General features: G+C 33.7%; 1 protein-coding gene across 4 annotated transcripts; it reads right to left on the minus strand.

Moving 5' to 3' along the window:
* Positions 1 to 7,713: 7,713 nt before the first annotated feature.
* Positions 7,714 to 25,076, minus strand: LOC111904744 (uncharacterized). Of its 4 annotated transcripts, none has more exons than XM_052769468.1 (9): positions 24,735 to 25,076; positions 24,157 to 24,512; positions 23,902 to 24,027; positions 23,344 to 23,463; positions 23,160 to 23,261; positions 22,989 to 23,078; positions 22,843 to 22,901; positions 21,174 to 21,324; positions 7,714 to 7,895 (listed from the first exon to the last, which is right to left on the minus strand). In XM_052769468.1, the coding sequence occupies exons 2-9, from the start codon at positions 24,457 to 24,459 to the stop codon at positions 7,785 to 7,787; spliced, it is 1,062 nt and encodes a 353-aa protein (XP_052625428.1). In that variant the 5' UTR covers positions 24,460 to 24,512; positions 24,735 to 25,076; the 3' UTR covers positions 7,714 to 7,784. The 4 variants fall into 4 exon arrangements, with proteins under 4 accessions (XP_052625428.1, XP_023756240.1, XP_023756239.1 ...); XM_023900472.3 differs by lacking the exon at positions 7,714 to 7,895 and adding an exon at positions 12,312 to 14,703 and having other exon boundaries at positions 24,157 to 24,509; XM_023900471.3 differs by lacking the exon at positions 7,714 to 7,895 and adding an exon at positions 12,312 to 14,703 and having other exon boundaries at positions 24,735 to 25,075.
* Between the last annotated feature and the right edge of the window lie 1,861 nt (positions 25,077 to 26,937).

Genomic DNA, 26,937 nt, shown 5'->3' on the forward strand with positions numbered 1-26,937 from the left:
GTACTGGGCGGGTAGTATTCAAATGCCTGAGGGACGGTCCGAGTTAATTTTTAAAAATAGGGACTGAACGTGCAATTTGGCACTTGTCCCATGGACGATTTGTGTATTTTACTCTTTATCTAGGAAGGTTTGTACTGTTTGTTTTTGTTGCATGTTTTGTCTCTTTCTTACATGAAAAGACTATTTTGTCCTTGGTTTTTTTAATTTATTTAAATAAACACACCCCCAACCCCACTTCCACCTCACATTATCTTACCTTACCTTAAGTAAGACAGTGACCAAACACGCAACAAAAACAAACTGTAGAGAACTTCCGAGTTAAAAAATAAGTTAAGGACCAAACGTACAAATTACTCCAAACATAGGGACCATTCGTGTAATTTACTCAAAAAATAACCCCATTTCGTGCAACCTAATAGAAATTTAAATGAAAACATTATGCTTGTTTTTTATTTATTGTCAAAGGTCGTTGTACATAACTTTAATTCACCTATGTACTATAACTTCTTACATTTTCTTTTCAACTACAACATTACACTATAAGCACTTTTTTTATTAAAACATTGTATTTTTAAAAAATATGAACATATATATATATATATATATATATATATATATATATATATATATATATATATATATATATATAATCTTGTTAAGACATACTTCAAAAAAAATCCGTTCAATTATAGAATTGAAGAATGTTATACATTTGGATAAGGGAAAATTGCAAGAAAGTTATTATATTACCACAAAATTTCAATTATGACACTGAGTTATTTTTTTCTCAATTATGTCACAATATTTATAATTTTGTTGCAATATCAACCAAATGATTGTTCTTTCTGTTCTCCTGGTAACCACTTTTCCCAAATTGCAATAAAGTCACTATGTTTACCTAATTTCGATTTTAACATCGAGTTTCAATTTGCAAGAAAGTCGATATATTACTATAAAAGTTCGATTTTACCGATTCATGAAATGTTATTATGGTTTAGAAGCTCGATTTGTACAACAAACTAATGAAAGTCAATCTATTGGTTCACGAAAATGCATAGTCACCCTTTCAAGAGATGGTATTGTAGTTTAGAAACTCGATTTATACAACAAGTAAATAAAGACAACTACAAGGTCGATCTAAGAGCCTTATAAGGTCGATTTGTACAACAAATAAATGAATGCCCCTATAAGGTTGATTTATTTGTACAACAAATAAATGAAGACTTCTATAAATGAAGATCCCTACAAAATCGCTTCTAACCCAGTTGACGGGTTACCATCAATCTAGCAGCTTACCAAATAAATGAAATGACCATACTGTGATGTGGAAGCCACGTAAGATCTTATGTGGTAGGATTGAGTTTCAAATATAGGGTTTCCATCGAACCCAACTTCACATATCTTTTTTGGTCGATCTAGTGGTCCAAACTCACTTAAAAGTCAGTGAAAAGGACGTGCTCACCCTTTTAGGTGACATTCACATCCATTTTCTGATACATAACTTAATTGGGTTTTGAATTAGATCAATTGGATAAAACCTGAAATCTGAAAATTAAATTTATTCGCAATGGGGCACGACGCTCTCGGCCCATGGGTTGAAAGGCTTTTAGGGTTTTGGAAGCTATTTAAGCACCACTAACCCCTGGGTTAGCTCATTGTCAACCTCCATCACTCCCTAAAGAGACCCCACGAAACACTAGCCTCCTCTAACTTGATTTGAGCCTATCTTCACCTTTGAAGCTTATTTTTCCATGTTCTATGCTTAAAGCTCGAAGATCGAGGTTTCTTTTGGGTGCTTGGAGGAGAAGAGCAACTTTAGATCTAGAAAGTTTGTGCATCTCCTGGAGTTTTGTGAGTATAAAGCTTCAAACTATCCTTGTCATTTGTTAGATCTCGCTTAGGCCCAATTTGTTTACCTCTTAATTGCAAAATTAAGAGGCATGTCTTAAAAATTCAGATTCTGATTGTTTGTTTGCATCTTATTTTTTACCTCTTAAAGTTCTAAATGCCTCTTAAATTTTTAGATATTAAACCAAGTTTGAATTTTAAAAAAACATGCGTTTTCCTATTGTGCCCTAACCAATCGACGAACACCTTCACCAAACGGGCTCTTCCTCTCCAGTCCATGTGCGAGGTTCTTCCCTTCCCCACGGTCTCCAAGGACGCCACCTGCAATGACACCGCAGCACCCCAACACCGATGCCGCCTCCTCGAATGAAGTTACCGCCTCCTCGAACGATTTTTCTTTTCTTCTTCATCTGAAAATCGAACTTAACATGTTAAGGCTGTTTTGGTCGTTTTTTTCAGATGGGGTTTGATTTAGTCAATTTTTATGTTCAAATCAGATTGTTTTATGTTTTGGTTGGTTTTTATGTTTTGGTTCGCTGAAATCAGATTTGTTGTTGATGTTGTGCTAAAATATTGATGTTGAAATCAAATATATGCTTGATGTTATCATGAAATATGCATTTGTTTTGCTGAATTGTGCATTTTTTGTTGAAATTTTTGCTGAAAATGTGCCTTTATATTGATTAAAATGGTTGTTTAAAATGTACCTTTGCATTGCTTAAATTGTTGCTAAAACATGCATTTGTTTGTTGAATTGATCACAGACATGGGAGAAAAGAATGATATGATTAGTTGGAAGGTTGAAGGTGTAGAGCAAATGTTTCTACAACCATGTTTACATGAAGTTACGGTCAATGGACGGGATTACGAATAAATAGCTAATTTCCGTGACCAGATTGCAAATCAATTGGGGTCAAATTAAATTTGTGGGATTTCATTTGGACTTTAGTAAGATTTTTTGGATTTAAAAATATTTATGTTTGATTTAGGTTTGTGTTTAATTTTAATTTATGCTAATTTTAGATTTTATATGATGTTTATATTTTTATATAATTATTTTAAAAAACTTGATTATGTTATTTTATAAACAAACTTGAATTCAACAAAAAAAAAATAAAACAGAAAGGTAAAATGGTCATTTTTATAATTCAGCACAGAAATTCAAAGGTCTCAACCAAACAGCATGTTAACCATTCAGATCTTAAAATTTCAGACTCTCTTAGAAATTCAGACATCTTAAAAATTTAGATCTTAAAAATTCAGATTCTACCAAACAACACCTTAATGTCCATCTTGTGCGCCTTTAGTCCCGTTTTGGAGGTGAGCTTGGAGTTTTCAGGACTCCAGCTCCTTTTGGTCACTTAGTGTAACGCCTGGGTTCTGGTATGAATTTATTTTTCCAATTATTTATATTTTTCTTGGAAGACTCGGCGGGTTGTAAGCCTCTACTCGGCGTGTCGAGTTATTTTTGGCCGCGAAGTTTAATGAGTCAACTCGATGATTCGGGGTATCTCAACTCGACGAGTTGGCAGCTGGGAAGGAAACCCTAATTTTTAGGGTGTTGCACATTATTTAAAGACTTAAGTCCCTTGGTTGGCCTCCTTACCAGTCCCCTTCTGTCCGGAAACCCTAAAATCGAGTTTTGCCTTCCATTGTTAAGCGTGTGAGCTTGACGAGAACCTTGAGTATTCATTTTTGGTGCTTGTTGAAGGAGCTAAGGAATTGGGAGTTACTTGGCTTGAAGGAGTCTTGGATCCAGAATCGCTAGCTCATTTGCCAAGTTTTTGAGGTATCAAGTTCTAACCTTGCTTAATAATTGCTTAGATCTCTTCTTGGGTTAGATTTGTATGCTTTAAGCCATGGTTGGGTGGTTTTGGGGGAAGTAAATCGTCCCAAGTGTTTATTCTTTCAGATCTGTGATCTTCATGAGCTCTTTTAGCATAAAGGTGCCAACTTTATGGTCTTAAGGGCTTCATGCATTCATTAAGTACTTCTTTTGGCTTCTTTTGAGCATTTGAGGCTCTCCTAGTCATGCATGAGTGTAAAGTTGGAAACTTTACATGGCCATTCAGCTTTAAGGGCCATATCTGCAGTTTGGGGCTATACCTTTAGTGATTTAGTTCTTAATGATTAATTCCTCACCCTTTAAATCCAAGGGTTTGGGTTTTGAACCCATTAAGTCCTCCCCATTTTAAGCCATTCCAGTTGAGATCTGAGTTGTGAAACTCATAGTTTCAATCGTGTCGGCTTATTGAATAAAGAGGTTGGGTTTCTGGCGAACTCGACGAGTTTATTGGTAAACTCGGTGAGTTGGATCTGTTTCTTCCCGAATTTGCAGACTAATGGAGAAACACAGCAAGTTTAAGGATAACTCGGCGTGTTGGGTTAACTCAGCTTGTTGACTTTGACTTTGACTTTAGTCTATGACCAAGCTTCACATATAAGGGATTTTGGGCATTTTTAATTGTAATTAAGGAAATTGTTTATGTTTTGGGGTTGAGTAGAGTCGATATTCGGAGTCGGGATCTGTTCAGCTGTCACTCTGTATTCAAAGTAAGTTTACCTCACCGGGTTCAACGGGTCTAAGGCACCAAGGCCGACCCTCATTTGGTTATGTTATTATACTTATTGTCTGTGTGATACTTGTATGTACCTGTATATGTATGTTTATTGGACGGGGACCATTATATGAGTGTGGGCGGGGCCCGTTATTCGAGTGTAGGGAGGGTTAGTATCTCACCGTTATCTGAGTGTGGGTGGGGCTCGTACTACTGGAAGTGGAGGATTCGTACTCGATTCAAGAAGGGTTGTAATGAAGCCAGGAAGCTTATGTAGTTGTGATTTCCCCGATATGCGCATTGATGCTTTTCTGATAGTTTTATGGTCTATTTTCAGTATGGTGGTATTACGAGGCAAGCCAGGGAGCAGTTTCGATGTTGGGAGGGTACAGGCTCAGGATCTGGTGACGGGTAGCTTGATGACCAGACGAGGGAGTTCATCTCGTCTGAGATTACCCATTGTATGCTTTAACTAACTCATGTGATCTTTGGCATGGTCAAGGAGGGTATTATAGAGATTCTTGATGAGAAATTGAGCGCCTTTCGTGCTGAGATTGTGGCTTTGATCGGGACACGCACTCTAACCTTCATGGAGTTTCGAGCATGTGGAGCGCCATACTATCATGGGGCAAGGGACCCCATTGAGAGCAGCAAGCGGTTGGCCGATGTTGCCAACGCCTTCTGTACCCGTCGCTATCCCGAGGGGGACAAGGTCAGACTAGCTTCCTGCCTCCTGAAGGACAGGTCAGACCTTTTCGTTGACTTGTAAGTGAGTTTAACCCATTGGATCGACCTCATTAATTTTTTGTACAAATAGAGCTTCTAAATCGAACTTTTAAACCACAATAACATCTCCAAAATCAATCAATTGGTTGACATCACAACAAACTTGTAAATATAATGCCATAAATGAGAAAAAAATATTGATGTCAAAATCGAAATTTTATAGTAATATAGTGACTTTTTTGCAATTTGAAACTCGATATCAAAATCAAAATTTTGATAAACTTAATGACTTTATTACTATTCAGGAAAAATAGTTACTACGAAAACAAGAAGAATCGGTCATTTTGTTGATACTGCAACAAAATTGTAAATATAGTGACATAATTAAGAAAAAAAATAACTCGGTGTAAAAATCGAAATTTTGAGATAATATAGTGACTTTCTTTCAATTTGGCCTTTGGATAACATTAGTAGATAGATTTTTCATATCGGAATGAAAAATTAAATATTCTCCTACATTTTCTTCATAAGTATCCTCATACACATATAAGATTATGACATGTGGTTACTATAGATTCTCTTAATCCCACTTTCGATTTTGGCACTTGTGATCAAATGAGCAGGAAGATAAATAAGAAGAATATGTAAGAAATATTTAATTTCTCATAATGAATATTATAATAAGAATAAATGAAAAATACAATGTCACAGTAAAAAAGTTAAAAAGGTACATTACTATTTTTGCACATTTATGGGTGTGTGAAAGTGCTCTTCAAAATGACTTATTAAATTATTGATTTTTTGAAAAGTCAATAAGTTAAAAAAATGTTTGGCAAACACTAACATTTTAGGCAAAAAATGACTTTTTCAAAAAACCAGGAATTCTTGACTTTTTCAAAAAGCCAAAGAAATTCTAGCTTTTCCAAAAAGTCAATAAGTTGATTGAAAAGCACTCTCAAACACCCCCCTTAACCCTATTATTTGTTACCTACTCAAAATGCTTTCCAGTAAAAAAAAAATCTCAGTCAACAGGTCCACATTATGGATTTACTTGTAACAATTAAAAATCAACATCCAAGCGACTTTAACATAAAACTTTGTAACCAAAATTCATAACCCCCAAAAGATAGTATAACTATAAAGTGGTTATTTATGGAACAAAAAAAACGACAAATCTTGTCTTCCACTTAAACATAACATTCGGATGATCGATCGATTGTTGTATGTACAACTTTTCCCAAAGATATGTATATATACACCTCTGACTTACTTTGACCCAAACATCCTTAACATAAGAAACGTTAGATCGTTACAACAAAATCTTTTTAATCGTGAAGGCTATAAGACCGTCTGTGACTCCTAACAAAGCTTTCGAGCGTTTTCAACCGCTTTAACGTAAAAGTATAATCGCCATAGTGTTATATTATCCTGCACCATAACCACATAATATGAGCAGCTAAGGAAGGCGAAACAAAACATTCCTTATAAGGGTATGGATACATCTCCTTCAAAGACGCGCTTTAAAGTTATTAAAGCGTCATCTAAACTCCATAGTTAAACGTGCTTGGGCAAAAGCAGGTCAGAACTCCATAGTTAGACGTGCTTGGGCAAAAACAATACAATCAATTTGAAGGAAAACGAAGCATTCCTTATAAGACTGTGTTTATACTTCAAAAACGTGTTTTAAATTCGTGTGGGTGCTAGATCCCCTTAGAGCACCGACAATAAGATTGCTTAGTGGAGTTTTTTCATTAAAAAAACTAAAATGAATAAACTCATTATATCTCCACACTAGGAGAGTTTTTTCAATTTGCTTATTTATATATTGTTTGTACGAGTTGTCAATTTATAGTTGGTTGAATTCTCTCTCAGGAGAGTTTTTTCAATTTGCTTATTTATATAATGTTTGTATGAGTTGTCAATTTGTAGTTGGTTGAACTCTCTCTCTCTCTTTCTCTCTCTCTCTCTCTCTCTCTCTCTCTCTATATATATATATATATATATATATATATATATATATATATATATATATATATATATATATATATATATATAGACTAAAATACCCTTCTAGTTAAATTAGACGGTATTTTTCGATTATTTTTAATTCAATAATATGTATTAATCATCTTTTTAAAATAAGTAAAATGATTGGCCCATATTTATGCAAACAATAACACAATAATTACTTTGAATACAATAACCTAAGCATATATATATATATATATATATATATATATATATATATATATATATAGAGAGAGAGAGAGAGAGAGAGAGACAGAGAGAGAGAGAGAGAGAGCTAGGTTATAATGTGGATGGACAATTATTGTATGAACGTGTGGACAATGCTATTTTATGAGAATTAGTAAGATATTAAGTTGTCTAGCAATGTGAATAAGTTCAACCTCACACAACTATTGTCATTTTAACGCATTCTTACTAATTAGTATTCATTTTTGTTCTCACGGATCGTTTTTCACTTATTCTCATTCTTACAGAATACGAATCAATAAACATTGTCACACCCCCGAACCAGACAGCGGAAACGTCCGAGGGCTCGCGTGACTTAAATTGAATATCATCACAATGAATATACATTAATCATAACATTAACATCATCATGCATCAATATATTACAACTGGAATTGTTCACATCAAGTACATTGTTTTAACATTACAAATCCATACATAAATTGTTTGATAGTTTAATAAGCAAAACATCCTAACATACTTGGTATTACCCTTCCGCTTATCTGTTACCTGAGAATACAAGTTATTTTGGAAAACGTCAACATATGAAATGTTGGTGAGTTCATATGCAAGGTTGTGAATAAAATGATTTGTATAGTTTGTAAAACCCAGAAAATCCGATATTTTCTGAAAAGACATTAGTTTATCAAAGTGTGAAGATCCATAAGTTGATGCATGAATGATTTCAAACCATATATATATGAAGGGTGTTTTGTATTATAGTTAGGGAATTTCCGAACGAATAGTATTGATTTCCCCAGAAAACCCGATGTTTTTCGATGTCGAAAGATATACGTGATTACTGACTTTTGTACCGTCATATGGAATGACTATTGATTACTCCGCCTTGATTACTGTTGAATAACGTCCTAATTCCGTCTACTTTGATTACTCGTAAGCCTTAGCGAACGAAGAGAAGAGGAGCACTATGTCCACGAGTTTGATTAGATTTAGAAGAGATTTTTTTGATGAAATGAAGTAGCTAGATCATGGATTAAACATCAACATACCTTAGATGATGAATTTTGTGGTTTGATTTCCTTGAAAAGCCTCCTACATTTCGAGAATTTGATGAAGGATGAAGGGAGTTTCTTTGAGAGAGTTTGAGTGAAATGCGTGTGTGTTTGTGTTGTTTCGGCCGAGAGAAAAAAAGAGAGAAGAAGAGAGAGATCTTGATGGGATGTTTGCATAGATATATGAGATGAATGCATGGAGATCCAAGGGGTAAATGTGAGGTGGCAATGCTAAAGTCAACCCTTTCTCTCTTGGGTTGTTGGGCCAAGAAAGGAGAGGAGAAGAGGAAGAAAATTGGGCTTTTTGCCCTTAGGCCCATCTTGTGCTTTACTTAGATGATTTTTGGCCCAATTAAATCAAAGCATGATTTTTATGACCCATTAGGACTAATTTAAATTGGTTGTGACCCAATAAGGCCCAAAACATTAAGTTTCATGTATATGTGTCCAATTTGGGCCCATTTAAGAGTTCTAAGTTCAAGATAGTCAAATTGGAAGCTTATTGGTCCATTAGGCCCAATAAGGGAATCTGATGGGTTTTAGCCATAAGAACTTTCCTATGTGCGCATGCAAAACCCTAATGCTTGGATCTAGGCTTTCTAATAAACATGCTTTGAATCCAAGTCTTCTAATGACTAATTAGGTTAAATAACAACATTGAAACAGATCTAGAATCATACCTTTGAGTTCCTTATTGATCTTGAGGTCTTGGAGCTTCTAGAGTCACAAATGTCACTCCTCTAATGGCTTACAAACACCAAAGCAATAAGAATGATTTAGGAGAGAGGAGAGGGGAGGAATTTCGACCAGAGGTTCCTTACTTTAGGTTAGATCACGAATTCCCTATGCCATGGGGTCTATTTATACTTGTAGACTCCTTAAGGGTTACAACCTAAACCCTAATTGGATAATCTTCTCTTAAGGCTATCCAAATCCATTCCATAGATAAGCCTTTGGACGATTTTGGCTATCCTAACACTCTTAGAATTCGTCCAAAGCATATCCAAATGGATTTACAGTCTAAAGCTTAACTATCAAACAATTGACAGTTTATACCCCTTTATTTAATTAATCTCTTTAAGTCACCAAATTAATTCTAATTAATTCTATGACTTATATTAATCAAATAACAAATATATTATTCATTATATTATTCCCATAATATATTAATAATATTTACTCTCTCTTATAAAATCATCCTATCAAGTTGCTATGGTGAAGGCAACCCAAAAGGACCATGCACAACCGGATCAAATACTTGCCTAATATAGTTGCAGCCTTAGACACTATTCCAACAGAATCCTAGTCCAAAATGGACTTAAACCGGGATTTCAAGTGTTTCCAATTCTTTATTAACTATTTGTAGTGCTTGAATGAAGTGTTTGATGAAGTTTTGTTGTTATTGAATAAGCATCATACATGCTTTCATATTGTTGGTTCATAATTGATATAATTGTTGTAGTTACAAAGCATCAAAATTTCTAGTTGTGACAAACATTCTCACAACATTCTGACGGAATGAGAATAATAATAAAATGTCTATAATAACCTTATAAACAATTTAATTAGTGATAATGACGATAGTTATGTAAGATTGAACGTATTCACATTATCAAACAACATATTTTCTTTGTCATTCTCACAGAATAGCGTTGTTCACACGTCCGCACAATAGATATCAATCCACATTTGAATATATATATATATATATATATATATATATATATATATATATATATATATATATATATATATAATAAAAAAGTATCATTTACAAAGCTTTCAACTGTTCAAGAGATTAATTTATGTGGTATTTCATTTTCAAGATATTGATTTATGTGGTATTTCATTTATGTGGTATTTCATTTTCATTTGTAAGATGAGTTTGCAATCACTCTAACAAAACATACCCAGATTATCTTAATATTTTTCAAATGATTTAACCTTATAACTTTTAGTTTTGTTTCCTTTGTATTTTTATTCTATTATAATAAAATTTAAAAAAAATAAAGGGAAAATGACTCTGAAAGGTAACTAACTATTGAGTTTGTTCTCATTTAGTCTATTTCCTTTTTTTGTACTCATTATACCATCGAACTTGTTGGTTGTGTTCACCATAACATTTTTGACCGGTTATCACCTATGATAATCAGTCAAATGGTTATGATGAAACAAACAAATTCGATGGTATATTGGGTACAAAATAAAGGAAATAAACCAAATGAGAACAAACTCAACAGTTGGTTACCCACCTGAGTCATTTTTCATTTACTCATTTACAGAAAATCTCACGTCATCTCCTACTTATAATAATTACTTTATGAGATTCATTCTTGCTTCTCTTCAAAACATAACCAACGAAAGAACATTATTCATACATGTACAACTTTGTAATGCACTTGAATATTTATTAGAGCAATCTTGATTGAGTAGGTGTATTTCATGACTACATTTACATTTCCAATTAAATGATTTATCGTATCATGGATTCTGGACAAGTCTACAAATGATTAGAATCACAAGTGCTTTGATTTTTGAGTTTACTTGACTTCAAGATCGAATTAATGGGATAAGATACAACATCAATATATACAAGATCATGCAGCTTTTGCAGACACATCATCATAATATACCTTGAGGTAAACGTTTATGCTGATAAATATACATCTCATACACAGTCATATCCTTTTGCAGAGAGTTGTTGACAGCTAACCACCGTAAGCATAGTATAGACCATGTTTTGACTAAGTTACCCCTCTGAAACGCTCTTCATATACATTATGGCCTAAGAAGGTTGAAGTCTTTGATACTTTTGCAGCTTTAATTTTATTCAACTTTTTGAGGAAAATGACTTAGGAGGGCAACCAACTATTGAGTTTGTTTTCATTTAGTCACTTTCCTTTTTTTGTACCCAATATACCATCGAACTTGTTGTTTGTTTTCACCATAACCTTTTGACCGGCTATCGCTAGTGATAACCAGACAAAAAGGTTATGGTGAACGCAAACAAAATGTTGAATTATATATTAGGTACAAAAAAAAGGACCAAATCAAAACAAACTCAACAGTTAGTTACCCTCAAGAGTCATTTTCCTAAAAATAAACATATTTGTACAATTTATTTATATTTATTTTCCTATTCAAATTAATAAAATCATGATATATAAAATCCATTAATTTCCATTCATAATCTTCATTCTTAATTTTGAGATTTGTCTTGATTTATTAAATAGGAAAATAAATAAATAAATAAGTAAAATAAAAATATTTGATTTCTCATAAGACATTCTTTAACTCATTAATAAGAACATTTAAATGTACAACATGACAAAACAAACACAAACATCAACATCAACATCAAAATACCGCATAACAATTGCATAAAAGGGATGAAGTAAATAAAATAATATCACTAAATAATAACAAAATTCAAGTATTATTTCAACAGAAATTAAGAATATCAAAACATTAAAATAATTTCACCAAAAGTTAAACCACATATGCATACTTTTGATCATGAAATAATATTAATTTTATTATATTTACCGATTTTGATATAAATACAACAATAATGATTTTAAATAAACTTTCACACTATTTACATAACTAATATTGACAGATCTCACACACGTCCATCTATGGAGTTCGTTTATCACCACCCATAAAACAAATGAAAGATAGATGAGCTTTTTAAAATTATTTATAGTAAGTTTTTTTTTTAAAAAGCTTTTGCATAGTTGGATGATCTTCGTATACATATATACGTGTAAGGTTACTTTGCAACATAATTAAAACTATCTTTTTAAGAGTGGAGGGAGTCTTTCCCTCCAAATTCACTCAACCTACTATCATATTAGTTTCATACCAATTTTTCTCTTTACTCTTACTTCCATCATTTCCAACCCAAAACATATAGAAACTCATCTTTCCCAACTCATTTAATTTTAAATTTTAAAATAAGTACACAGTAACTAAAATCATTCAAAATTAATTAACAAAAACATTAAAACATACAAAACTAATTCACTAACTAAAAACATACAAACAATATTTGGTACAAGTTATAAAGCATGAGGTACAACTAACTAATGAAGAGAGAGAGAGAGATAATGTGTGTGTGTGTGAGAGAGAGAGAGAGAGAGAGAGAGCGATCGGTTGAAGCGAGCAAAGTGGCGGTACTACTTTAGAAAGGGTCTTCATCTTGGGGGTACCCGGCACCTCCAACCCCAAACAAAAATATAAAAGTAAATTACACGAATGGTCCTAATGGTTTGGGGTAATTCGCATGTTTTGTCTTTAATTTATTTTTTTTAGCTAGGAAGGTTTGTATTGTTTGTTTTTGTTGCACGTTTAGTCTCTTTCTTACATAAAAAGACTATTTTGTCCTTGGTTTTTTTAATTTATTTAAATAAACACACCCCCAACCCCACTTCCACCTCACATTATCTTACCTTACCTGCCCCTTTTTATTGTAAATAAATTAAAAATCAATGCAAAAATAGTCTTTTTAAGTAAGACAGTGACCAAACACGCAACAAAAACAAACTGTAGAGAACTTCCGAATTAAAAAATAAATTAACGACCAAACGTACAAATTACTCCAAACATAGGGACCATTCATGTAATCTACTCAAAAAATAACCCCATTTCGTGCAACCTAATAGAAATTTAAATGAAAACATTCTGCTTGTTTTTTATTTTTTGTAAAAGGTCGTTGTACAGTAACTTTTATTCACCTATGTACTATAGCTTCTTACATTTTATTTTCAACAACATTGCACTTTTTTTTATTAAAACATTGTATTGTTAAAAAAATATGAAAATATAGCATTATATATATATATATATATATATATATATATATATATATATATATATATATATATATATAATCTTGTTAAGACATACTTCAAAAAAATCCGTTTAATTATAGAATTGAAGAATGTTATACATTTGGATAAGGGCAAATTGCCAGAAAGTTATTATATTACCACAAAATTTCAATTATGACACTGAGTTATTTTTTTGTCAATTATGTCACAATATTTATAATTTTGTTGCAATATCAACCAAGTGATTGTTCTTTCTGTTCTCCCGGTAACCACTTTTCCCAAATTGCAATAAAGTCACTACGTTTACCTAATTTCGATTTTAACATCGAGTTTCAATTTGCAAGAAGGTCGGTATATTACTATAAAATTTTGATTTCACCGATTCATGAAATGTTATTATGGTTTAGAAGCTCGATTTGTACAACAAACTAATGAAAGTCGATCTATTGGTTCACGAAAAGTGCATAGTCACCCTTTCAGGAGATGCTATTGTAGTTTAGAAGCTCGATTTATACAACAAGTAAATAAAGACAACTACAAGGTCAATCTAAGACCCTTATAAAGTCGATCTAAGACCCTTATAAGGTCGATTTGTACAACAAATAAATGAATGCCCCTATAAGGTTGATTTATTTGTACAACAAATAAATGAAGACTTCTATAAATGAAGATCCCTACAAAATCGCTTCTAACCCAGTTGACGGGTTACCATCAATCTAGCAGCTTACCAATAAATGAAATGACCATACTGTGATGTGGAAGCCACGTAAGATCTTATGTGGTAGGATTGAGTTTCAAATATAGGGTTTCCATCGAACCCAACTTCACATATCTTTTTTGGTCGATCTAGTGGTTCAAACTCACTTAAAAGTCAGTGAAAAGGACGTGCTCACCCTTTTAGGTGACATTAACATCCATTTTTTGATACATAATTTAATTGGGTTTTGAGACTCTCTTCACCTTTGTAGCTTATTTTTCCATGTTTTATGCTTAAAGCTTGAAGATCAAGGTTTCTTTTGGGAGCTTGGAGGAGAAAAGCAACTTTAGATCTAGAAATTTTGTGCATCTCCTGGACTTTTGTGAGTATAAAGCTTCAAACTTTCCTTGTCATTTGTTAGATCTCGCTTAGGCCCAGTCTGTTTACCTCTTAATTGCAAAATTAAGAGGCATGTCTAAAAAATACAGATTCAGATTGTTTGTTTGCATCTTATTTTTTACCTCTTAAATTTTTAGATATTAAACCAAGTTTGAATTTTTTTTTTTAAAAAACATGTGTTTTCCTATTGTGCCCTAACCAATCGATGAACACCTTCACCAAACGGGCTCTTCCTCTCCGGTCCATGTGCGAGGTTCTTCCCTTCACCAGGTTCGCCAAGGACGCCACCTGCAACGACACCGCCGCACACCAACATCGATGTCGCGTCCTCGAACGAAGTTACCGCCTCCTCGAACGATTTTTCTTTTCTTCTTCATCTAAAAATCGAATTCAACATGTTAAGGCTATTTTGGTCGTTTTTTTCAGATGGGGTATGATTTGGTCAATTTTTATGTTCAAATCAGATTGTTTTATGTTTTGATTGGTTTTTATGTTTTGGTTCGTTGAAATCAAATTTGATGGTGATGTTGTGCTAAAATTTTGAGGCTGAAATCAGATATATGCTTGATGTTATCATGAAATATGCATTTGTTTTGTTGAATTGTGCATTTTTTTTGTTGAAATTGTTGCTGAAAATGTGCCTTTATATTGATTAAAATGGTTGTTTAAAATGTACCTTTGCATTGCTTAAATTGTTGCTAAAACATGCATTTGTTTGTTAAATTGATCACAGACATGGGAGAAAAGAATGATATGATTAGTTGGAAGGTTGAAGGTGTAGAGCAAACGTTTCTACAACCTTGTTTACATGAAGTTACGGTCAATGGACGGGATTACGAATAAATAGCTAATTTCCGTGACTAGATTGCAAATCAATTGGGGTCAAATTAAATTTGTAGGATTTCATTTGGACTTTAGTATGATTTTTTGGATTTAAAAATATTTATGTTTGATTTAATTTATGCTAAATTTGGATTTTATATGATGCTTATATTTTTTTATAATTATTTTAAAAAACTTGATTAGGTTATTTTATAAACAAACTTGAATTCAATAAAAAATAAAACATAAAGGTAAATGGTCATTTTTATAATTCAGCACGGAAATTCAAAGGTCTCAACCAAACAGCATGTTAACCATTCAGATCTTAAAATTTCAGACTCCCTTAGAAATTCAGACATCTTAAAAATTTAGATCTTAAAAATTCAGATTCTGCCAAACAACACCTTAATGTCCATCTTGTGCGCTCTTAGTCTCGTTTTGGAGGTGAGCTTGGAGTTTCAGCACCTTTTGGTCACTTAGTGTAACGCCTGGGTTCTGGTATGAATTTATTTTTCCAATTATTTATATTTTTCTTGGAAGACTCGGCAAGTTTTAAGCCTCAACTCGGCGTGTCGAGTTATTTTTGGCCGCGAAGTTTAATGAGTCAACTCGAAGATTCTGGGTATCTCAACTCAACGAGTTGGCAGCTGGGAAGGAAACCCTAATTTTTAGGGTGTTGCACCTTATTTAAAGACTTAAGTCCCTTGGTTGGCCTCCTTACCAGCCCCCCTCTGTCCAGAAACCCTAAAATCGAGTTTTGTCTTCCATTGTTAAGCGTGTGAGCTTGAGGAGAGCCTTGAGTATTCATTTTTGGTGCTTGTTGAAGGAGCTAAGGAATTGGGAGTTACTTGGCTTGAAGGAGTCTTGGATCCAGAATCTCTAGCTCATTTACCAAGTTTTTGAGGTATCAAGTTCTAACCTTGCTTAATAATTGCTTAGATTTCTTCTTGGGTTAGATTTGTATGCTTTAATCCACGGTTGGGTGGTTTTGGGGGAAGTAAAGCGTCCCAAGTGTTTATTCTTTCAGATCTGTGATCTTCATGAGCTCTTTTAGCATAAAGGTGCAAACTTTATGGTCTTAAGGGTTTCATGCATTCATTAAGTCCTTCTTTTGGCTTCTTTTGAGCATTTGAGCCTCTCCTAGTCATGCATGAGTGTAAAGTTGGAAACTTTTCGTGGCCATTCAGGTTTAAGGGCCATATCTGCAGTTTGGGGCTATGCCTTTAGTGATTTAGTGCTTAATAATTAAGTCCTCACCCTTTTAAGCCAAGGGTTTGGGTTTTGAACCCATTAAGTCCTCCCCCTTTTAAGCCATTCTAGTTGAGATCTGAGTTGTGAAGCTCATAGTTTCGATTGTGTCGGCTTATTGAATAAAGAGGTTGGGTTTCTGGCGAACTCGACGAGTTTATTGTTAAACTCGGCGAGTTGGATCCGTTTCTTCCCGACTTTGCAGTCTAATGGAGAAACACAGCAAGTTGAAGGATAACTCGGCGTGTTGGTCAACTCGGGTTGTAGACTTTGACTTTGACTTTAGTCTATGACCAAGTTTGACATATAAGGGATTTTGGGCATTTTGAATTGTAATTAAGGAAATCGTTTTTGTTTAGGAGTTGAGTAGAGTCGATATTCGGAGTCGGGATCTGTTCAGCTGTCACTCTGTATTCGAAGTAAGTTTACCTCACCGGGTTCAGCGGGTCTAAGGCACCAAGGCCGACCCTCATTTGGTTATGTTATTATACTTATTGTCTGTTTGATACTTGTCTGTACCTGTATATGTATGTTTATTGGGCGGGGCCCATTATATGAGTGTGGGCGGGACTTGTATCTTATTATTATTCGAGTGTGGGCGGGGCCCGTTATCCGAGTGTAGGGAGGGCTCGTATCTCACCGTTATATGTGTGTGAGCGGGGCCCATATCTCACTATTATATGAGTGTGGGCGGAGCCCGTATCTCATTATTGCATGATATGTATGGTATGTGGTATTTTGGGGGAACACACTAAGTTTTGTGCTTACGAAATTTAGTTTATGTTTCAGATACTTCCGGTTCCAAGGGGAAGAGCTCGAGTTAACTGCATCGCACACACCAGTGGAGTTCCGCATTTGATATTCACTCTGATTTTGATAACACTTGATACAATGGTTTTGCTGTGTTGAATGAATAATGTTTGGAATTACTATTTTACCTGTTATTATAAATGAAAATTTTGGGACCATAATTTTGGATGTTTCAAGTTGGTATCAGAGCCTTTGCTTGAGGGATTCGGGCACACTCTCCGGTATGTCTGAACTCAAACTAAGGATTTGGTAGAAATTTCAAAAAAAAAAACATTTTTATAAAAGGGATTTCTAAAAGAGAAAAGGGGCGTGGTGTATGTAATCAGCCGAGCTCAAGTAAGTTTTCCAAAAATACACATACATATTATAATATGTTTTGAATTGTGAATATGTGAATCGCATGCTAGATTAGGGCTAAGGATCTAGGAGAGATACCTTTGTGTGCCTGCTTTATGAGATTATGGATCTTCATGCTAACACTGATCAATCAGTGATAGAAAGGTTGATTAGGTTATGCTTTGTTCTGATTATTTGATGCTCGAATGTTGTCTACTTTGTGCTTTTAGGAGTTTTAGTTAGCTTCAGCTAATTAGTAAGCAAATATGCTAAGTTACATATTATGGAGACTAAATAATTTTATAGGGTTAGGTTTAGCTCTATTGCGCAGCTCTTGTTTGAGTCCATCTGTTGTAGCGTTTGGCCTTTCATTCGAAGAATTATCTAGTTTCTGTAATATGTAACTGTATTCATGAGCTAGTTAGAAGAAGTTAGCGTGAGTTCCTTCTGCAGCTGATGGCAGATAGTGGTGTGGAGTTTGCCCTAGGAAAAACCTAAGATGAGATCTAGTGTTAGGAGCCTTATGTGTGAAGAGATTGTTGGATATGAAGTAATTTGGTTGAGTGAAGGCACTCCTTGAGGAAAATACAGATAGATGTGGAAGGTAGTATGGGCTCGTACTACTGGAAGCAGAGGATCCGTACTCGATTCAAGGAGGGTTGTAATGAAGCCAGGAAGCTTATGTAGTTATGATTTCCCCGATATGCGCATTGATGCTTTTTTGATAGTTTTATGGTCTATTTTCAGTATGGTGGTATTACGAGGCAGGCCAAGGAGCAGTTTCGATGCTGAGAGGGTTCGGGCTCAGGATCTAGAGACGGGTAGCTTGATGACTAGACGAGGGAGTTCATCTCGTCTGAGATTACGCATAGTATGCTTTAACTAACTCATGTGATCTTTGGCATGGTCAAGGAGGGTATTCTAGAGATTCTTGATGAGAAATTGAGCGCCTTTCGTGCTGAGATTGTGGCTTTGATCGGGACACGCACTCTGACCTTCAGGGACTTTCGAGCATGTGGAGCGCCATACTATCATGGGGCGAGGGACCCCATTGTGAGCAGCAAGTGGTTGTCCAATGTTGCCAGCACCTTCCGTACCCGCCGCTATCCCGAGGGGGACAAGGTTAGACTAGCTTCCTGCCTCCTGAAGGACAGGTCAGACCTTTTCGTTGACTTGTAAGTGAGTTTAATCCATTGGATCGACCTCATTAATTTGTTGTACAAATCGAGCTTCAAAATCGAACTTCTAAACCACAATAACATCTTCAGAATCAATCAATTGATTGACATCACAACAAAGTTGTAAATGTAATGACATAAATGAGAAAAAAAAATTAATGTCAAAATCGAAAGTTTATAGTATTATAGTGACTTTTTTGCAATTTGAAACTCGATATCAAAATCAAACTTTTGATAAACTTAATGACTTTATTACAATTCATGAAAAATAGATACTAAGAAAACAAGGAAAATCGGTCACTTTGTTGATATTGCAACAAAATTGTAAATATAGTGACATAATAATTAAGAAAAAAAATAACTTTGTGTCAAAATCAAAATTTTGAGATAATATAATGACTTTCTTGCAATTTGGCCTTTGGATAACATTAGTAGATAGATTTTTCATATCGGAATGAAAAATTAAATATCCTCCAACATTTTCTTCATAATTATCCCCATATACATATAAGATTATGACATGTGGATACTATAGATTCTCTTAATCCCACTTTTGATTTTGGCAATTGTGATCAAATGAGTAGGAAGATAAATAAGAAGAATATGTAAGAAATATTTAATTTCTCATAAAGAATATTATAATAAGAATAAATGAAAAATACAATGTCATAGTAAAAAGTTAAAAAGGTACATTCCTATTTTTGCACATTTATGGGTGTGTGAGAGTGTTCTTCAAAATGACTTAATAAATTATTGGTTTTTTGAAAAGTCAATAAGTTCAAAAAATGTTTGGCAAACACTAACATTTTAGGCAAAAAATGACTTTTTCAAAAAACCAGGAATTCTTGACTTTTCCAAAAAGCCAAAGAATTTCTAGTTTTTCCAAAAAGTCAATAAGTAGATTGAAAAGCACTCTCAAACACCCCCCTTAACCCTATTATTTGTTACCTACTCAAAATGCTTTCCAGTAAAAAAAAAAAGGGAGTTGATTCGTACACAACAATTTTTCTCCATACACAACACTTAGTGCTTTAAAATGTTGTATTGTACAACTCTATAATGCATGAATTGTTGTGTATGGCAAAAAAATGTTGTGTACGAATCACTTCTCAAAAAAAAAATCTCAGTCAAGAGGTCCACATTATGGATTTACTTGTAACAATTAAAAATCAACATCCAAACGAATTTAACATAAAACTTTGTAACCAAAATTCATAACCCCCAAAAGATAATATAACTATAAAGTGGTTATTTATGGAACAAAAAAAACAACAAATCTTGTCTTCCACTTAAACATAACATTTGGATGATCGATCGATTGTTGTATGTACAACTTTTCCCAAAGATATCTATATATACACCTCTGACTTACTTTGACCCAAATCTCCTCAACATAAGAAACGTTAGATCGTTACAACAAAATCTTTTTAATCGTGAAGTCTATAAGAACGTCTGTGACTCCTAACAAAGCTTTTGAGCGTTTTCAACCGCTTTAACGTAAAAGTATAATCGCCATAGTGTTATATTATCCTGCACCATAACCACATAATATGAGCAGCTGAGGAAGGCGAAACGAAACATTCCTTATAAGGGTATGGATACGTCTCCTTCAAAGACGCGCTTTAAAGTCATTAAAGCGTCATCTAAACTCCGTAGTTAAACGTGCTTGGCAAAAGCAGGTCAGAACTCCATAGTTAGACGTGCTTGGGCAAAAACAATACAGTCGATTTGAAGGAGAACGGAGCATTCCTTATAAAAGTGTGTTTATACTTCCAAAACGTGTTTTAAATTCGTGAGGGTGCTAGATCCCATTAGAGCACCGACAATAAGAGTGCTGAGTTTTTTCATTAAAAAAACTGAAATGAATAAACTCATTATATCTACACTAGGAGAGTTTTTTCAATTTGCTTACTTATATATTGTTTGTATGAGTTGTCAATTTATAGTTGGTTGAACTCTCTCTCTCTCTCTCTCTCTCTCTCCAAATTGAAACGAAAGTTTTCCTTCCATTTCTGTTCGCTTCATTCTTTTAATGAAACTCATGAACACCAATTTCTTTTACTTTCTTCACACTTCCATCAATTTCACTTTTTCCCTCATTATGTTGAACTCGTGTCGGTGGTTAAACAAGGTCACACAAGAGCAGACCAAATCTACATTCCCAATAGGAAGTCCTCATGACGGTTCGCCCAAAAACACGATATCCGGTAAGGATAGGGGGAGATATTCCTTACAATGGTGAGGGTGTGGTTCTAATTTCAAAACGTTTTTTTTATATTGGGCAATACTATGATGGGTGACCCCTAAGAAGTACTAACGTAGGGCTGCTCAAAGATGACAATATCTTGGTGCATGCGTTTGTGTTTGGGGATGACCATGTTATAAATATTACCATTTTTCTTCGAAGGAGTAGATATTATCATTTAAGTAAACATAAAACATGATTGTATTACCTCTTGTTGTAGATCAACATCAATGTTATCACAAGATCGCTTTTCAGATGGCTTTCCCCGTTGTATAATTTCCGCAACACGATCCAAGTTTTTTGGAGGCAACTTTTCGATTAATTTTCGTAGCTTATGCTTTTCCAAAAGTGTCATGTGCCTGAATAAACCAAATTTTTCATAAAATCCAAATATTAATATCAAGTCTTAGAATGAACAAGTTTCTCTACCAAATCATAAATTGACACGACTAATTGCCATAACAGTTATTAAAATGGTTAACTAAAAGATATAACATCCTACTTTCATTTCTTCCTATTACATCATTGTCCTTTAAAAAATCTCCCTAATTAGCAATGGCATCCAAATACAAACACTTAGAAGAGTTTTCAAAGTACAATGAAAGCTAAATGCTCTAAGAGCATCTTCAATGGTTAACTTATGCTAAGACTAAAAACATTATTAAAATCAATATAAAATTTACATTTCTTATATAAATTGTCATTATATATAATAAAATGAATTAATTAGTAAACAAATAACAATAATTTAAAACAAAAATATATTTAAGGAGTAAAATGAAATATTACTAAAGAATGAGGGCTTAGATATACTAAATGTAAAAGTATATTGACCACTCAATATATATTGGCTAGTCAATAAAGAAAGCAAGTAAGTTATCTCCTCTGATACCATTTAATAGATAAAAGTAAATAGTAATAAACTCAAAAAAAGCTCCCATTGGAGATGCTCTAATAAACAAATAAATGAAAGTATGTAGCTATTTCTTGCACTTAAAATCGGTCAAAAAATCAAAAAACAGAAAAAAATAATAATAATAATTGGAACTCTATTGTATCTTAACTCATACTAAGACTTAAAGCCCTTTTTCCCAGTTTTATCCAAATATTTTCATTCTATTAAAGGTTATAACTCGTTGAAGATGAGGACAAATTTAATATTTGAACTTGACTTAAGTTTTTGAACTTATTAATTACTTTGGACTCATGGTATGATGATTGGTGAGTAAACTATTTCATTTAAACACTTGGAATATATATTTTTGATGGTTATTTACTTATTGAGTAAATTACACGAATGGTCCCTAACTTATTTTTTTAACTCGGAAGGTCCCTAGTGTTTGTTTTTGGTACGCGCTTGGTCCCTACTGTTTGTTTTTGTTACGCGCTTGGTCCCTGTCTTACCTAAAAAGACTACCATTTAAATAGAAAAAATGGTGGGGTAGGTAAGGTAAGGTGGCGGGGGTGGGGTTGGAGGTGTGTTTATTTAAATAAATTAAAAAATCAAGGGCAAAATAGTCTTTTTAGGTAAGATAGGGACCAAGCGCGTAACAAAAACAAACAGTAAGGACCTTCCGAGTTAAAAAAATAAGTTAGGGACCAAACATACAAATTATCCTAAACCATAGGGACCATTCGTGTAATTTGCCCTTACTTATTTTGTTAAGATATTGGTCATATTTAATTTTTATAAAATAATTTTTTTAATAATTTAAGGTCTTGCACCTTTTGCAGCCTTGGCTTATAAACTGAATAGCATATGATCTATCAACATATAAGCATTTGATAAGCTGACCATTTACTTTCAGCATTTCTTTAAAAAGACGTAAAAGCCCTCCATCAACAAATCAATGGCAAACTGAAAAATGAAAATTTACCTGCAACTGGAAATGATAACATCAAGAAGCTCTTCAAGTTTATCCTCCATGCACCCAAGCTGTAAAAAAACACAAATTCATCATCAAATTAGCCAAAAATAAATGTAAAAAATAAAAAATCAGAACTTCAGAATTTTTTTTTCTACCATTGCAGATAATTCAGCAGAATGTTTCTCCATCTTTTCTACAACCTTAGGACCTCTGTTTACCAGAAGAACTTGCAAATCATCATTAACCTGAAAATGGGGGAAAGAGGGGCAAAAGGGTCAAATCAAAGTAGGATTCTATAATACACAAATAAATGTCAGAATATCTACCTCTCCATTTTCTTTATCATCTCTAGAAGTTGATCCCAAAAACGACTCATTCATGTATTCATGAGAGGCATTTGCTTGTTTTAAACAATCACCACACAATGACTGAAAAAATGAAGGATTAAATTAACAACTAATAACCATAAATATCAGATAAGAACATGTGAAATATAAAAACTTCAATAACCTTGGATTCATTAGTGTTGCTTTTTTGGGTATTATTGTCCGTTTCAGAAAACTTTGCACATTCCTTATTCTGACAGGACTTATCTGATATACCCATACCCTTTTGTTCATTTGGTGTTCCCTGTATATTTCAAAATATTCAGACAGAGGAATTGGTAAGATTGAAATAAGATAGAGTTAATGTCACATAATGGCCAAATAAGTCATTAAAACAATAATTTTGTCTCATCTTTAGCCACGTGATACGATAAAAGATCTATGCTCTTCACAAATAAAAGGAAACTTTGTGATTCATGATATAATTTTAACTCTCACAATTCGGAATCTTAGCTACTAAAAACTGATAAGTTTAAGATACAAACATGGCAATGTGATATAAGAAACTATAAATGAAAATATAATTGTTTCCACAAACGCCCAAGTTCATTAATGATTCAACCACTTAATATACCAATTCGGTAACTTTTCCTTTTTCCAATATAGTTGATTAGTAATGCTTATAGAATAGTGATAGAGTAAAACAAAACATGTGTAAAGTCAAAGACAAAGAAGATGAAACCTTAAGTCTCTTTGGTGCATGATTTTCAGTCACAACTTCACAGTTTGAATCTTGAAATCTTGCACAGGTCTTTGTAGGTCCCATAAGAGCTCTTAACCGATGCATTGAAAAAACAGGGCCCAACATCTGCTTTCAAATTTTATGTAAGCAATCAAGTGATGGTGTAACACTTCATGAAAAAGTTATAAACTCGCCCAATAACATCTAGATCAAATTAAAACCATGGTGGAAAGTTATTTGAGACATATAACATACCTCATCTACTTCCTTTGTGAGGGTAACAACACTTTGGCGTAGCATTGACATCAATCTTGCTTTCTCAACACCTGAGAGCCCATCTCCTACAGCATTAGAAAACAAGGAACCAAGGCCAGCAGGAGAAGTTTTCTCGTTAGATGCGATGCTCTTATTTGCTTCTGTTCCAACTAATCGAGAAGAAGAAGGTGAGAAATCATCTCCGGAGAGCAGCTCTGATACACCGCGAATGTAGTATTGGAATAAGTCCGGCCCGATATTTGAATCATCTGAGGTATTCATGTCCCTTGAGATTTCTGACATGATCCGGATTCACCACCGGCAATGACTTTTTGTTTTCGTTTTCGATTCTTCTACTACAATTAACATGGAACACGAGCAGGGATGTTAATTGCTTGGATGAAATTACGGAGCCATGGAATCCAACCAATAAGAAAACGCATGAAACTTCAATTTGAGATACTTACAGATCTTACGATGGAACAATAATGATAGCAAAACGACGTTTGAGGAACCGAAATATAAACCCTAGACCTAACCCTAAACCCTTGAAATTCAATAATGATAACAAAACGAACCTTGAGAAACCGAGATGAAACTTCTAGGGTTTCCAACCGGGGACGTTCATCGTCGGTTCTGCATTTGTTGATTCCTTCTCCGAATTGAGGCTCGGCGAATAACAGGATGATCTGAGATTTCACGGGCTCTTTCGAGGCTTCACTCGATTGAAATGGTGATTGATTTCTCTGATCATCTGGTTCGTAAATCAAATCTAATCGGATTGTTAACTGCTCGTGGATGATGTATCAAATTGTAACGTTTAAATTTTTCCACCATGACATTAGCAGAATAGCAATAGCAATAGTCAGGTCCTTTTAGGGGTGCGTGAAGCAAGGGTGTTTGTGTATCCAAAACTAGCATCACGTATAGGTCACTTGATCACTCTTTTTTTTTTCCTATCTCTTTTTTATAAATTTATAATTTTTTTTGGTATGTTGTATATTTTATATTAGGATGGAGAGAGTGGTGCCACAAGAACCACACTTCCTCCTTGACACGTAGGAGCCACATCATTTTTACCACATAAAGTGTGGTTCTCCAACAATCCCACTTAGTGGAAACCATGATTGAGAAAGAGAGAGGTGACAGAAAAGAGAAGAGAGAGAAAAACACATAAATAAAGAGAGAGAATAAAGGGGGTTGCAACAGTTTTTGGGAGAGGTGCGGTTAAACTGCAGAGGGGGGTGGTGTTCCTGCTTATGTGGCATTGAGTGCGGCCTAAACCGCACTTCACTCCCTTAAGCCTTAGGTGTGAGACTCATGTATTATATGAATTTGTTTAAAAAAAAGTAAATACAAAATTTTAAACATTTGATAAGTTGAATTTATACGAAAAGTGAAAAATATTGAATTATAAAAATTAAAGTATTTTTTTCTTTTAAATTTAAACAAATAGATAAATAAATAAAGAAAATTAATAAATCTTTAATTTAATAATTTGAAATTAAAAAGAAAGTTCATTAATTAAATTGATATGCATTTATTATTGTATTTAAATACTATATGGAATTTAATAAAATAAAAAAAACCATAAAATGACATGTGGAATAAAAATTAATTTAAAATAACCACAAAATTACATATGACAAAATAAATGAGAATGTGACATGTGGCAAAAATATCTTTATTTATTAGGGATGACTAGATTATCATTGGTGTTAAACGGGAAAACATAAATTAAATACATATCATATTAAAAGGTGTGGTTTTAGGTGGAATTTTAATAAAAAGATGTTAGTTAGATTCATTTTTTGAGTTTTTGAACCAAGCTTATTAAATAAAAATATTTAATTATATTAGAGCAATTTGATTATTTTTTAATATAGTAACTTTTAACATCAATGATCCGCGTGATCTTTGTTTACGACTCATTGATTAAAACATGTTGTTTAGTAGCTTTATAAATTGATTTTGTTCGGTGTACCAATCCCCATGAAGGCTCACATAGCTCTTTTCATATTGGCCATATAAAACCAAAAGCAACAATAAGTTATTATATGTACCAGCAACGTTAACTTCTATTAAGAAATTCGATAAAGATTACATTTAAAGTGCATTGTCATAACCATAAACATCAAATTCAAACATTGTAATTTGGTTAATTTCTAAGTAGTTTTTCCTTAATCATCAGGTTGCGGAAACATGAGTGGATGCACTGCGATCAAGTCAGACTCATCCCTTTCGAACTAGAAGTACCTGAAACCATAACCATAGAAACCATAAGCACAAAGCTTAGTTAGTTACCCAAAATACTACATACCATACATATAACCATATAATGAGCCCCGCCTGACATCGATCCCCGCTCGGAACAGATCTGTCAGTCATCAGACCCCGCCTGACATCGGTCCCCGCACGGTATACATACAAACACATAAATACATGCATGAATCACAAAGATAAATAACATACAATATAATCATCAGGCCTGATGTGTGTAAAACGAACTAGTTTTAATCCTAACAAACTCAAATGTAAACAAACACACGCAGGCAGTGTACCTATCGATAGTAGTTTAGTTTAAGCAAGTAGGGTATCGAACACAGGGAACTGTAACAATCAAATTAAGTACTAGTATTACCTAATTAAAAACAATTAATAAAAGAGGGGGGTTTTCTCTAGTTTTGCTCACACATTGATTTACATATTTTATAGTTAACCCTAGTTTCATATTCACTATTCCTAGGCATACAATCTTATATTCATAAAACTATATGAATC

This window comes from Lactuca sativa, chromosome 3, assembly GCF_002870075.4.
Source record: "Lactuca sativa cultivar Salinas chromosome 3, Lsat_Salinas_v11, whole genome shotgun sequence".
Taxonomy (NCBI): Eukaryota; Viridiplantae; Streptophyta; class Magnoliopsida; order Asterales; family Asteraceae; genus Lactuca; species Lactuca sativa.

What these genes read in the sequence shown, in the direction of transcription:
- LOC111904744 (XM_023900472.3), bottom strand. Translation starts at nt 24,459, where the DNA reads ATGTCAGAAATCTCAAGGGACATGAATACCTCAGATGATTCAAATATC. An exon ending in TCACAAAGGAAGTAGATGAG is followed by an intron (nt 24,028 to 24,156) that starts GTATGTTATATG and finishes ATTTGAAAGCAG; the next exon opens with ATGTTGGGCCCTGTTTTTTC. An exon ending in CTGCTGAATTATCTGCAATG is followed by an intron (nt 22,902 to 22,988) that starts GTAGAAAAAAAA and finishes GTTTTTTTACAG; the next exon opens with CTTGGGTGCATGGAGGATAA.